General features: G+C 42.2%; 1 protein-coding gene across 1 annotated transcript in view; it reads left to right on the top strand.

Moving 5' to 3' along the window:
• LOC310790718 (methanethiol oxidase-like) overlaps positions 1-15395 on the top strand; it is an 80591-nt gene that overhangs the window by 59107 nt on the left and 6089 nt on the right. Inside the window, exons 6-11 of the mRNA XM_083652457.1 lie at positions 2234-2416; positions 5766-5947; positions 9697-9775; positions 11184-11305; positions 12506-12598; positions 12789-12907. Coding sequence (XP_083508583.1) covers positions 2234-2416; positions 5766-5947; positions 9697-9775; positions 11184-11305; positions 12506-12598; positions 12789-12907 — 778 coding nt within the window. The remainder of the gene's footprint in view (positions 1-2233; positions 2417-5765; positions 5948-9696; positions 9776-11183; positions 11306-12505; positions 12599-12788; positions 12908-15395) is intronic.

The raw sequence follows: 15395 nt of genomic DNA, 5'->3' as shown, positions 1-15395 counted from the left end.
ATTTTCCCCTCCGTTACTTTTCTTCAAAAAGATGCAGAGCATCTTCTCCTCTTTCATTTGGGAGAGTAAGTCACCAAGGATTAGCCAACAGGTCTTACAACTTCCATATACTGCTGGTGGCTTAAACCTACCAAACCTTAACATTTATTTTCTGGCTGCCCAACTTACCCAGATTAGGCAGTGGTTCTCTAGCTCATCTAGCGCATGGTCTAGACTGGAATCCTATGATATTTTACCATATGAACTGAGATACCTGCCTTATATTGGTTTACAACAGGTTAAACAAATCACAAATAATCCTATTATTATTAATAGTTTACTGATATGGAAGAACTCCCATAAACTTATGGGTCACAAGGAACACCTTTCACCCTATACTCCTATCTGGAGAAACCCCAATTTTACATCTTGTTTTAATGATGACACCTTCAAGTCTTGGTATGACAAGGGGATAAGGGAAATAACACATCTTTACGACAGTGGTACATTTGTTTCCTTTCTTCAGTTAAAGTCAAAATATAATTTACCTTCCACACATTTATTTCGATTTTTTCAAATCCGCCATATGATACAGACAACTCAAGGCACTCTTGAGGAACCCAAGCCCTCCAAAATAGAATGCCTTATCAATAAGGAGGTTCAAAGTTCTAAATGTATTTCTCAAGTTTATTTATCTTTGCTTGAATGTTTGTCTACAAGTACAGATGCTACGAGGTGTAAATGGGAAAAGGATTTAGACATGGATATAAGTAAAGAGGACTGGTCTTTCTTTTGTTTTAAAGTTCATAAGTGTTCTTACAATATGAGGCACAAACTCCTTCTTTTTAAAATTTTGCATAGAACATATTATACACCGGTAAAACTTTATAAAATGAATAATGAAATGTCCTTTTTGTGCTGGCGCTGCAAAAAACAGAAAGGGGAGTTTTGCCATATGTTTTGGTCATGTAATTTGTTGTTAACATTTTGGAACTCTGTAATTGACACGATAGCACTATGTTTAAACATTCACATTACAAAATCGTCTCGCTTGTGTCTTTTAGGCACAATCAATATGGACCCTTGGAATGAATTTCAAAAAAAATATATTGATCTTGCTTTGATTGCTGCAAAGAAGTGTATTGCAATCCATTGGAAATCCGATTACCCTCCTACAATATCACATTGGTTAAATGAAATCTCTAGCTATGTTCCATTAGATAAAATATACTATAATATAAGACATAAGAGTCAGGACTTTGTAAAAATATGGCAACCACATATAGATTTTATGGCAAGAAGGGCAGCTTCGGGTACTACTGTTTGATGGACAGTGTTTCTTGTAGGGATGCACGGTGATGTGATTTGCTGTTAATATCATAGAGCATCCCTAATGAATGTATTATTGTGTGTGTGTGTGTGTGTGTGTGTGTGTGTGTGTGTGTGTGTGTGTATGTGTGTATGTAGGCATGTGTGTTTTATTTTATTATTTTCTTTTTCTTTCTTTTCTTTTCTTTTCTTTTTGTTGTGTTGTCGTTGGGCGTTGCCGCACAATGGTGGGTGGGGGGGGGGGGGGGGGGTACATGGGGGCGGGGAAACAAGAAAAAATGTCTTCAATTATGTTGTAAAAATGCTTGAATCTTTGAAAACTTAATAAAAAATATATATAAAAAAAAAAGAACTTGAAACAAACAAAGTCCACATCCTCAATTTTATAGATAGATAGATTTTATATACTCAATTTTATATAGATGGTGGTCTCACTTTTAGTTATCATATAGAGTCCCTGGTGAAAAGGCTTCCACTCAAGTTAGGTTTTTATTTGAGAAAACAAATCCCGTTTTTCCCTCTCTCTGCCTGCTATCCGTCCGTCACATTGGTAGAGATAAAAGCTCCCGTTGCCCCCAATCTTCAGTTTGTAATCCCTATAATGTGAGTTAAATAAATACAGGCGGCCATCGAATTCAAATGCCTCGTCCATATTCTCGAAATCAGATCAATATTCAGTCATAGGCTACTGTGATTTACAAAATCATTCAACTGTGCTATAGAGTGCCATTCATTTTTCCATAGATGTTTCGTAAAATGCTTACAAAAATAGTTTTACTTCGTCAAACCAAGCGAATTTGCCATATTTAGAATCAGGGGAGACCATAGAACATTTCACTCTTTTTATGTATCTTTTTTGTGTTGGTCTGAGTGAAATTGTGCTTTAGTAGGGTTTGTCACTACTATTTCCCCCTCTGCCCCTCAGGTGGGTTCGTGCTGCTGGACGGCGAGACGTTTGAGGTGGTGGGGAACTGGGAGCACCCGGGCGAGGCAGCGCCCTTCGGCTATGACTTCTGGTACCAGCCGAGACACAACGTGATGATCAGCACGGAGTGGGGCGCGCCCAAAGCCCTGGCCGGGGGCTTTGACCCCAACCACGTCAAGGAGGGTGAGTGCCCGAGTCTCCTCTATGTCACTCCTCTGGCATCATCACCATGCTGACCCCAGTCGCTAGTCTCTCAAGACTGACAGGTGTTGGCTCCCGCTCTATACCAATGCTCCCGCCTACCCATAACTCAGCCTACCTGTCTGTACTTCAGCCTACTGTCTGTACTCCAGCCTACTCTCTGTACTTCAGCCTACTGTCTGTACTTCAGCCTACTGTCTGTACTCCAGCCTACTCTCTGTACTTCAGCCTACTGTCTGTACTTCAGCCTACTGTCTGTACTCCAGCCTACTCTCTGTACTTCAGCCTACTCTCTGTACTTCAGCCTACTGTCTGTACTTCAGCCTACTGTCTGTACTTCAGTTTGTCTGTACTTCAGCCTACTGTCTGTACTCCAGCCTACTGTCTGTACTTCAGCCTACTGTCTGTACTCCAGCCTACTCTGTACTCCAGCCTACTCTCTGTACTTCAGCCTACTCTCTGTACTCCAGCCTACTCTCTGTACTTCAGCCTACTGTCTGTACTTCAGCCTACTCTCTGTACTTCAGCCTACTGTCTGTACTCCAGCCTACTGTCTGTACTTCAGTTTGTCTGTACTTCAGCCTACTGTCTGTACTCCAGCCTACTCTCTGTACTTCAGCCTACTGTCTGTACTTCAGTGTGTCTGTACTTCAGCCTACTGTCTGTACTTCAGTTTGTCTGTACTTCAGCCTACTGTCTGTACTTCAGTTTGTCTGTACTTCAGTCTACTGTCTGTACTTCAGCCTAATGTCTGTACTTCAACCTACTGTCTGTACTTCAGTTTGTCTGTACTTCAGCCTACCTGTCTGTACTTCAGTTTGTCTGTACTTCAGTCTACTGTCTGTACTTCAGCCTACTGTCTGTACTTCATTTTGTCTGTACTTCAGCCTACTGTCTGTACTTCAGCCTACTGTCTGTACTTCAGTTTGTCTGTACTTCAGTCTACTGTCTGTACTTCAGCCTACTGTCTGTACTTCAGTCTACTGTCTGTACTTCAGTCTACTGTCTGTACTTCAGCCTACTGTCTGTACTTCAGCCTACCTGTCTGTACTTCAGTCTACTGTCTGTACTTCAGCCTACCTGTCTGTACTTCAGCCTAGTGTTGGAGTCGAGACCACCTAACCCGAGACCGAGACAAGACCAAGACTGACGGCGGGCGAGACCAAGACCAAGACCAGACAAATGCGAGACCATTTTCAAGACCATTTATACGCGACCATTTAACCTTTAGAGTAGACTATTGCTCTGCTAACAACAAAATAAATTATTATCCTACATATATTTAGGAATTATAGTAAAATATAAATGGCTGTACAGTACACTCAGTGACATAATGTAATCCTTTGATCTGAAACACTTTCATATCACTGACCTTCAGAAAGGCTCAACACAGTGGACAGAATGAAAACACCTTATGACCTATGACTCCGCCCCCTTTGTGGTTTGTCTCCAGCCACCTTGTTGACCTGTGTTGTCTTCCTTTGTGCATGAACGTGAGGGGAGTGGCTACAGCGTTAGACACTTTCAAACTGCAAGGTTATTGGTTGCGATTGAAGGAGGGATTTTTACACCCAATCACAGTAAAAAAAATTATATACACAGGCAAGTAATGATGTCACTGCACTGCAGTTGTGGTCTTGGCTGGTCTTGAAATCAAATCCCGAGTCCGGCTTGCCCGAGACCGAGACGAGACCGAGACCGATGGAGGGCGAGACCGAGACGAGACCGAGACCATCAAAATGTGGTCTCGAGACCAAGACCGGTCTCGAGTACTCCAACACTACTTCAGCCTACTGTCTGTACTTCATCCTACTGTCTGTACTTCAGCCAACCTGTCTGTACTTCAGCCTACCTGTCTGTACTTCAGTCTACTCTCTGTACTTCAGTCTACTGTCTGTACTTCAGCCTACCTGTCTGTACTTCAGCCTACTGTCTGTACTTCATCCTACTGTCTGTACTTCATCCTACTGTCTGTACTTCATCCTACTGTCTGTACTTCAGCCTACCTGTCTGTACTTCAGTCTACTGTCTGTACTTCAGCCTACTGTCTGTACTTCAGTCTACTGTCTGTACTTAAAGCAATGTTTCCCAACCAGGTTTACATTACAATTTATTTCCAAAATGATTAAACAAAAAGTCCAAGTAATTTCAAGTGACTGTCACGCATGTCAAAATTGTGCACAAATCAACTAGCTACAGTAGCAACCATGGATAAATGGCTCAAATGTCAAGTTGTTGTCCCTCCAGATTCAGGGTGAGAAAAGGAAAAAAGACGCCAAGCCCAAACACCAGCACTTCAGCGACATATACTGTATATATATATTTTTTTTCCCCAGCTGTTTTTATTGGTATAAAAATATATGATACAATACAGTACTGTCGATATAGAACATTGTGTACCCGTATTTTCTTTTTTCCCTTTCAAGACTTGTTGTAGACTTTAGAGTAAAGTATTTCAAGCAACAATACAATACACCTATTATGAAATAAACAGAGCTTTACAGAACTTTACAAATCCTGCATAAACCCACCCCACCCACCCTCATCAAAGCGACATATATTTTATATGATGTACCAGTGGTTCCCAACCTTTTTTGTCTTATGTACGCCTTGAGCTGTTTTGCCATGCCAATAGTGCCCCCTCACTCGTGCGTGTTGATGATGCTCCTAAATTTGTTCTACTAAACTCATATAAACTTTTTAGCAGGCCCCTCTAACACATCTGATTATTAAATGGAAATCATTTGAATGACTCCCCTTTAATACAATTCTGACAGTTTTCATTTGGAAAAAGTCGTCAGTTTTACCAAGAGGGCCCTATGAAATTACTTGGAATATTGTTTTTATCAGTTTGGAAATAAATAAATTGTAATCCCCAATCTTTCCAAGTACCCCCTGCAAGCTGCTCAAGTACCCCTGGTTTGGAAACATTGATTTAGGCTACTCGTACGTCCGCGGATCCACCGCAGCCACAGTGTTTTCTTTGTGCCGCAAAGAACACGCTTGAGTGAGGGGTACTAATGGCCTGGCAAAACAGCTCAAGGGGTACAGAAGACAAAAAAGGGTGGGTACCACTGCTCTAAAACATGCCATTGTCGATTACGATAATTATTCTAATGCATTGCAGTGACAAAGAAATGGCTACCTAATGAAACAGGCAATTAGAAAGAAAGGCCTGTTTCTAATGTAGGCTAATAAAGGCATGCTACCCTCTGCAGCTGAGCTAAGTAAAGACCGGGGACAATATTAGAGGAAATATGGTAATCGATTGTCACACTCTAAACGTAAACCCCGTCTCACAACGGTTCTCTTGGTTCTGGTCTGGTCTCAGGTCAGTACGGCAGTGCCCTGCACGTGTGGGACTGGACCACGCACCGCAAGCTGCAGACGCTCGATCTGGGGGAAGAGGGCGCCATTCCCCTGGAGGTCCGCTTCCTCCACGACCCCGACGCTACCGAGGGATACGTGGGCTGCGCTCTGCAGGGAACTGTCTTCCACTTCTACAGAACCCCGGTCAGTACCTCAGGGTTCTAGGTTCTTATCCCAGTTATATCCCAGACAGTATACCTGTAGTACAGACTTCACTTCATGTCAGCTGTCAATGCGGTTTGTTGCCACACTAATAAACCAGCGGTTTGTTCCAAGCCAGTGTGATCCTTGACTCACACGGCAGCCAATAATTGTTGAGCAGCAAGCGACTGTTGCCAGCGAGATTTCGCTCGAGTTGGGATATTTCATCTTGGGCGATCGATGTGTCACTATCGCTCGGACGACCAGCGATTTTTATCCCGTGCGAATATACGCTCAATCGCTCATTTGCATTGACTTTGTATGTAAACTCGATGCCCGCTTTAACTTTAATAGGTCGGTGTGAACGCACCTTTAGACTCCAGTTAGTACCTCAGGGTTCCTATCTTAGTTCGATGCCAGTCAGTACTTCAGGGTTCTATGTTTCTATCCCAGTTAGACTCCAGGCAGTACCTCAGGGTTCTAGGTTCCTATACCAGTTAGACTCCAGTTAGTACCTCAGGGTTCCTATCCCAGTTAGACTCTAGTCAGTACTTCAGGGTTCTAGGTTCATATCCCAGTTATAACCTCAGAGTTCCTATCCGAGTGAGAGTCCAGTTCGTGCCTCAGGATTCCTATCCCAGTAGACACCAGTCAGTACTTCAGGGTTCTAGGTTCCTATCAGAATCAGAATCAGAATCAGAAAGACTTTAATGATCCCCGGGGGGAAATTGGGACAGGTTACAGTAGCTCGCACTCAGAACACAACATAGCATAAAATAAACAGTAGTAAAATGCGATAAGTAAGCAAAAATAAAGCAAAAATAAAGTAGAGTACGTATAAAGTAAGCAAAATAAGTAGAGTAAGTGATGTACATTACGTGACAATTGCAGTTATTGCACACTGGACTTATATTAAGTCGGCTTGCCCCTTACATTACACGTGGCTCAGCCAGGCACAGTTAACCTATCGGCTGGCTCAGTCTCAGGGAGACTGAGCGTCTCCGAGGTGCTCTTTTAAGAGAGGCGTTAAAGAGTCCAATGGCCACAGGCAGGAATGATTTCCTGTGCCTCTCCGTATTGCATCTAGGTGGGATCAGCCTCTCACTGAACGTGCTCCTGTGTTTGACTAGCACGCCGTGGAGTGGGTGCGAGTCATTGCTCATGATGGAGCGTAGCCTGGACAACGTTCTTTTCTCTGACACCGCAGTCAGAGAGCCCAGATCCAGCCCCACAATGTCCCTGGCCTTACGGATCAGTTTGTTGAGTGTGTTGGCGTCCGCTGCCTTCAGCCTGCTGCCCCAGCACACAATAGCATACAGGAAGGCACTAGCCACTACCGAGATGGGCAGTATTTGAAATACTTGTATTTGAAATACGTATTTCAACTACTTTTTTGTATTTTGTAATTTGTATTTGGCTGGGCAGAGAAAAATGAGTTGTAATTTGTATCAAGATACTTTCAGATCTTGTATTTTGTGTATTTCAAATACATAAAATACATTTTTCTTTTTATTCTCAAATTGACACATGTAAACATTGACACAGGTTTAAACTAAAGATGGAGAAATTAGTTGTACTAAAAACAACTAAGTGAACTAAACTGAACTGAAACCTGATATGAAAAGATGGAGAAATAAGGTGTATTGAAAAACAACTAACTGAACTGAAACTTGATGTGAAAAGATGGAGAAATTAGTTGTACTAAAAACAACTAAGTGAACTAAACTGAAACCTGATATGAATAAACAGAGAAATTACTTGTACTAAAAAACAACTAACTGGACTGAACTGAAACCTGATTTGAATAAGAGAAATTAGTTGTACTAAAAACAACTAAGTGAACTAAACTGAACTGAAACCTGATATGAAAAGATGGAGAAATAAGGTGCATTGAAAAACAACTAACTGAACTGAAAGCTGATCTGAAAAGATGGAGAAATTAGTTGTACTAAAAACAACTAAGTGAACTAAACTGAACTGAAACCTGATATGAAAAGATGGAGAAATAAGGTGTATTGAAAAACAACTAACTGAACTGAAACCTGATGGGAAAAGATGGAGAAATTAGTTGTACTAAAAACAACTAAGTGAACTAAACTGAAACCTGATATGAATAGATGGAGAAATAAGTTGAAAAAACAACTAACTGAACTAAACTGAAAGCTGATATGATTCAGAATAGATTGAGAAAGAAGTTGTATTGAAAAACTAACTAACTGAACTAAACTGAAACCTGATGCGAATAGCTGAAGAAATAAGTTGTACTGGAAAAAAAACAACTAACTGAACTATACTAAAACCTGATATGAATAGATTGAGAAATAAGTTGTACTGAAAAAAAACCTAACTGAACTAAACTGAAACCTGATTTGAATAGGAGAAATTAGTTGTACTGAAAAACAACTAACTGTCATAAACCTGATTTGAATAGATGGAGAAATTAGTTATACTGAAAAACTATAACTGAACACCAAAGTACCCTAATGAAAATCAAAAATGTCTTTCTGTTGCTACAAGGATGTCTGAGCTTCACTGTGCATAATGATGGCTGTGCAGATTTTGACACTAGAATGGTGTTACCACTGCTGATAGTGGAAAGTTGTATTCAGTGAGTGATTGTTCTTTAGTAATTATGTTCTAGATAGCCAGGTTGTTTTGGATTTTGTTTATGAAGCAGAAGGAGGGGAAGTCATTTTAAGGATGTAAGGATTTGAACAAGAGTCCAATTTCATGGAAGGCCTTTTTTGTTTGAGATGCAGTTTCTCATCGTTCCTCTCACCGATTCACAATTTCACAACCTTAGACAGGATGTGCATCAGGGCATTCAATTCCTGAAATGTAACCTTTTCTAGTTGTATAAATATGTTTGCACGTTAAATAAATACTGTGACGACAAGTTACTGACATGGTGGTGAATGTGAAGTTGTTTAAAGGGGACCTACTATGCCTTTGACCTATTTCAGTTAATATATATTGTGTTATGATATCAGATATCTATGGCTAAACATAGTCAAAGTTCCAAAACTTGAGGTTAACATGCAGAAATGCTGCCTTTAAGTCAAAAGCCCTCACAGAAGGTGATTAACAGCTGAGCTGAAGGAGAAATTAGTTCTACTGAAAAACAACTAAAACTAAAATGGAAGAACTGCAGTGTGTTAGGGAGTACACATACTGTGACAGAGGACTAAAGAGAGGATTTACTGTCTAAGGAAACCAGAAAATGTCACTTTTGAATAGCTGAAATCAGAGAATTGGGACATTTTCCTTAAAGAAATGTCTCTAAATGATTAATAGATCATCAAAATAGGCAATTAATTTAATATTTGGCAATTCATCTATGAATTGACTAATCGTTGCAGCTCTTTATAAGTTTTTATAAAATGTATTTTCATGTATTTTCAAAATACAAAATACGTATTTGTATCTCAAATACATTTTCAGACAGGTATTTTGTATTTGTATTGTGATACATTTTTTGAGCAAGTATTTGTAATTTGTATCAAAATACTTTATGATGTATTTTCGCCCATCTCTCATAGAACATCCTCAGCATGGTCCGGCAGACGTTGAAGGACCTCAGCCGTCTCAGGAAGTCTATCCCAGTTAGACTCCAGTCAGTACTGCAGGGTTCAGGGTTCCTATCCCACTGACGCTCCAGGGTTAGGGTTAGCTACCCATTCCGGTCAACTCTGGTCTGGTCTGGGTTAAGGTTAGCGGTGAGTATTAAAACAGTTTGTGTTTTGTGTCCTCAGAAAGGAGACTGGGCGGCAGAGAGAGTCATCAAGGTTCCCAGTAAGAAGGTGGAGGGATGGGTTCTGCCTGAGATGCCTAGTGAGTCACACACACACACACACACACACACACACACACACACACACACACACCAACATATTTTCATGAAACATTCGTATATCTACAAAGTATTTTTTGTGCATGATCTAGTAGAAATTGTGCTGTGGAAATTGCAGTGTTTACGGGACACAGACTTTTAATTACCTTTTTCAACGTAGACTACATCAGAGTTATTTTCTCAGAAAGCAATTCTTCACTCCATGAAAAAAAAAAACGTTATTCTGGCGATAGGGTTAGAAAACGTGGGCAAAGCTTGCAATGTGCCAAATAGTGAGCTGCCCTATATTTATAATGGTTATATATATATATGGTTATTGAGCTGCCAAATAGTGGTCGTGGTAATGTAAAAGGGATAGGCCCATACATAAACAAGATAAACAATGCCTTTACCGTCACTCTCCGTGCAGTCCACTGTGAGGTACAGCCCTCCAGTTAGTTAGATTCACAATTGAATGGGAGTTACCGGTACAGCTCCATACCCCCGTTCAAGTCACCAAAAACACACATTCCAACAGCACCAAAAAGCTGTATTACATGTTGTGACTCGTGATGAAATAATAATCCAAAATGCAGAGAAACGGTCATTTTCGAAGGTAAATAGATAGTTGGAACTACTTTCCAAACATGGCTGCCAGGCGCAGTGATTTCACACAGCACCTCATAAGCCGAAAACAAACAAAGAGTTGCTTGTGGTCATCTCAGTAAAACACACAAGAGAAAAGAGTCTAGTCAAAAATATGTCAGACATAGAAACCATGTCAGAAACATGTAAAGAAAGCACAGCATTTAAGTTACCCTATCTACAATAAAGTTAAATAAAATAAGATAAGAAATTGCACCTGTAATTTACAGCAGTAAGCACACATGTTCTATGTGGCCAAAATGGACATTGTGCAACATCATTATAAAGTGACATACAGCAACAGCAATGATGAAATGAGGGTACACACCAGCGTATCTATGGGAGGGGTGTGGAGGAGAGAGGGAGAGGGAGTGAAAGGAGGAGTCTGCTCTCCCTGCATGTATGTGACTTATTATACATGCTTATTGCAGTGGGCACAAAAGAGCTCCTGTAACGCTCTTTAGTGCAGGGGAGCTGCCGGAGCCTCTGACTGAACACACTCTGTTGTCCAGTCAGTAGGTCGTGTAGGGGGTGTGTCACATTGTCCATTATTTTGAGCACTTTCTCCAGCATCCTCCTCTCCACCACCACCTCCAGGGGCTCCAGAGTAGTGTTCCACACATGAACCCCATCCGAGTTACGTCTGGATATTTTTAGGAGTTCAATGCATGTCTGAAAAGCGTTTGTCAGTCTTACTGATTGAGTGACTGACTGACTGACTGGTCTCCTGTCTGTCTGTCTGTCTGTCTGTCTGTCTGTCTGTAGGTCTGATCACAGACATCCTGCTCTCACTGGATGACCGTTTCCTCTACTTCAGTAATTGGCTGCATGGTGACATCAGACAGTATGACATCACCGACAGGAGGAACCCGCGATTGGTCGGCCAGGTCTGCTGAGAGCAACACTCACTTCCTGTGTTTACTCATCTCACTTCGTGCTTACTGCTGCTGTTTCCTGTCTGCACTGCCGGCAGCTTCAGGAAGTTTTAGAAATATCACTTTAAAATATACTGTATTATTTTACCACAATGTGTTTTACCTTGAGGACTGCAAAGAAGTTTCTTCTTTAAATCTGTTGTTTCTAGATTTCATTGTTTACATTTGTGGAAATCAAATAAAGTAAAGAGGGCGGAGCCAAATATCCTTTAGACATCATGACTGACAGTGTCAGCGCTTCTCTGTTCAACCCATTCTCACTCCCAACTCCTCAAATCCTGACGTCACCTTTTTTGTCATTTTCCAAGACCACAAGTTTACAACTACAAGAACAAAAACTAGAACAAATGCAATGCAAATATGTATTACAGTTAAAGGAGTTAAATTATGGAATGGACTGGAAAAGAACAGCCACTCTGTTATTCAGATCAAGCCAGGTCTCTGTGAGGAACATTAAGTCCAGATTATAACTGGTAATCAGGTCACTGATGAGGAGAGATTTATTTGACAGTGATCTCACATTGAAAAGTGCGGCTTTGACAGTTTTGGGGAATGTTTGATTTTCAAAGGGGATGGATTCAAGGGGGATGGAGATTAAGTTTGGTTTAGATCGTGCTAAACCTGAGGGGAAGGTGTTTTGCCTCTGCGTAATCAGAGCAGGAATAGTGTGGTAGACAGTGTTTACGCCGTGGACAGTTTTATTGCCAGGCTGCTGTGAGACCTTGTCTCTATCGGACCAGCCGGTCGATGCTTGGAGAGGGGGGCAGGTCGGGGGGGCTGTTGGGGTAGGGGCTGAGAGCTTGTCTCTATTCGAGCGGGCGGGGATGGGGCCTGTCGACGCTTGGGGGACAGCACTTGGGGTAGGGGCTGAGAGCTTGGTGGAGGGGGGGCGGGTCGGGGTGCTAGCACAGCCATCGGGAGCAATTCGGGGTTCAGTGTCTTGCCCAAGGACACTTCGACATGCGGACTGGAGGAGCCGGGGATCGAACCACCGACCTTCTGATTAGTGGACAACCCGCTCTACCTCCTGAGCCACAGCCGCCCCTACATATCTCAATCTCAATAACTGTGAAGTTCTCAAAGCTTCTGCAGTGTTTTAGCAAGTCTGTCATCAGAACAGCTCAGGGTGTCACATGTGCTCGTTTGTTCCAGGTGTTTCTTGGAGGCAGTATCGTTAACGACGGTCCAGTCAGAGTGCTGGAAGACCCAGAGAACCAGCCCCAACCGCCCCCACGCATCATCAAGGTGCGTCAGAACTTTGTGGTCTATCACAAATGAAAATGACTGAAGAGAAGCTAAACAACAAATCAGACCAGTAGCAGAAGCTTTCGATAACCATTTTGTTTGTCTGCCTGCCCTTCTGCCTGTCTGTCTGTCTGTCTGCCTGCCTGCCTGCCTGTCTGCCTGCCTGTCTGTTTGTCTGTCTGTCTCTCAGGGAAAGCGTATTCCTGGCAGTCCTCAAATGTTACAGTTGAGTCTGGATGGTCAGAGGCTTTATGTCACCACGTCTCTGTACAGCGGCTGGGACAAACAGTTCTACCCAGACATGATCCAGTAAGTAGCCTACTGCCAGTCCTACAGTACACAGCAGTAGCCTGACATCGCCAGACCAGACCAATTTGCAAATGTGAATGAGTCTGTAATCTCTCAGTTCAATTACTATTTACAGGGGGGCATAGAGTACCGCAGGGATGACGTATTTTGGTAGACGGAACCCGGTTCTTCACTGTTTCTGCCTATGGGATTTCTGAATGGGTTTTTGGCGCGATGCTTTAAATAAGGTCTGTGGGCAACGCAAGCTTATTCAAACGCGAACCTGTGTTCAGCGAGATAATCTTCACACATGAGGACCACTTTCATGAGTTTTGAAGCGTAAATGCGAGCCCTAGAAGTAAAAAGCTCATGCTACTACACACAGTGTCGCATAGGCTTGCACGTCACGTCACCACGGCCAAATTCAACCTGGAGTGTTGTTGATGTGTGCCCTGCTGTGCACTGATAACCCGGGCTGAACCAGGTGAGGTAAAAATAATTTCCGTGTTCGTTATTGACATATAATATCCCTGTCGACTCAACAGTGTAGTCTCATTTACCCGTTTGCTAGCTAGCCGCCCTTTTAACGGCACGTAAAAGCTTCAAAACTAATAAAAGTGGTCCTCATGTGTGAAGATTATCCTGCTGAACACTGGTTCGCGTTTGAATAAGCCTCCGTTAACCACAGACCTTGAAGCATCGCGCCAAAAACCCATTCAAAAATCCCATAGGCAGAAACACTGAAGAACCCGGAAGTGTTAGCATCGATGTTTTCCGGACTCATTCCTGCGCAGGCGCGGCTCCAGTATTGGGCCTGGCGGGCCTAGGCCCACCCACTTTTTCCCCAGGCCCAATCAGATTTTTTTTTTTTTTTTTTTTTTTTTTAATATATATATATGTTTTTTTAATTAATTAATTTTTAAAACGAACATTTGAATACAAAATAAACACACAAAAACGTTTCCTGACTCTTTCTAACAATAAAAGAAAAATAAAACTGTTATATTAGATTTCAAGTACTGACGGGAGTTAAATTTGGCGCTTCAGTTGTTGTTGTAATGTACAGTGTAGCTAAAAAAGGTCAAAAAAAGCCCTCAAATCATTAATTTAAATGAGATATTCCTCTAAATATCGCTAAAAATGTAAAAAAAAAAGACCTCCAAATTTTTTTTGGCGGCACCCTAAGGGTGCCGCCAAATCGGGTGCCGCCAAGATGGGCCCAGCCTACATTTGTTGAGCCCACCCAAAACTGAAATCCTGGAGCCGCCCCTGTTCCTGCGGCTCTCTATTACCAACGGATGTAGTCCAAAATGCCTCAACGAAACGTGTCAACAGACACTGCTACTTTACTGATCAGCTGGTTTCAGATCAGCTGTCACAGCGAGCCGCTCATTATCGCCAAATAAACCCCGACAGGGTGATGCAGGACTTCTTTCTGTGGACTGATATGATTGGACATGGTCCACCAGAGTATATCAGAACAGTGTTAGCAACGGTCTGCTAGCAGCGGTTTGCTATACAAAAATAACAGATGTAGAATGCTGTGATTGACCAATCAGAAGAGTATTAGAAAGGGGTTGTGATTGGCTTGGCGGTTCTTAGGCCGAGTCGAAATGTGTCCTAAACAAGAGCTTGCAGGTTCCATCAGGCGGGAGGGGGGGGTGGGGTGAATAGTCTAGTGAACTTTGTCAACTTCCTTTCAGTCTCAGCCTAGCATACCGTTTTTACTTCTACATCAAAATGGTAGCAGCTTGTTTAGCGCAGTGGTGCCAACAAGCGGTTAAAAAGGTTCAAAGACTCAAAGCAGTGTCCTGCCTCCTGTTGATTCTGCTGTTCTTTCTGATGAAGCAACAGTTTGATCACAACATCATCTTAACTTAACTACGGTAACTTAACTTAGAGTCAGAAAAAACACCTTTTTTTCCCCACACCAATGATTGGCACCATTTTGTAATTTTCACCGAGATACACCAAAACTGGCCCAGAGGCGAAGTCAGCACTTGATATAAAAACAGGCTGCACCACCAACACCAACCCAAGCACCCCGGGTAAATAACAAGCACACCCTGTTCCTGTAGCATGACTCAATTTCCCATCAGGGATCAGTTTTTCTGAAATTCTCCTGAAAAAATAGCAAACGTATTTGACGTTACTTACACCAAATACATGAGCGTCTGCACAAAGAGACAAGAGAGTCCAACCAAAGAAAGTGATCAGAATGAGTGTTTACATGACGAAAGTTTAGGTGTGTTAAGTCTCGTGATTGGATGGGCCTACGCAAGAAGTGGGCGGGCCTAGTTGGATCTCGAATGTGTTTATCACTAATTTGGCATTTAGCTTCGCTGGTAGTCTAGGGATGATGTTTTAAGGTCTCATTAGCTTCAACACACACATCTTGAGTCCTTCACTATAAACTATTAATCGAGCAATGTGCATTTAGGCCATGAGCCAGGGCCCAAATTTGGGCCACGGGTACCATCTTGGGGGACTAACTTTCATAGTGATTTTG

The sequence above is a fragment of the Poromitra crassiceps genome (genome assembly GCF_964638095.1).
Source record: "Poromitra crassiceps genome assembly, chromosome: 15".
Lineage (NCBI taxonomy): Eukaryota > Metazoa > Chordata > Actinopteri > Beryciformes > Melamphaidae > Poromitra > Poromitra crassiceps.
Note: the sequence above shows the minus strand (reverse complement) of the source record. Positions and strands in the feature narration are given on the sequence as shown.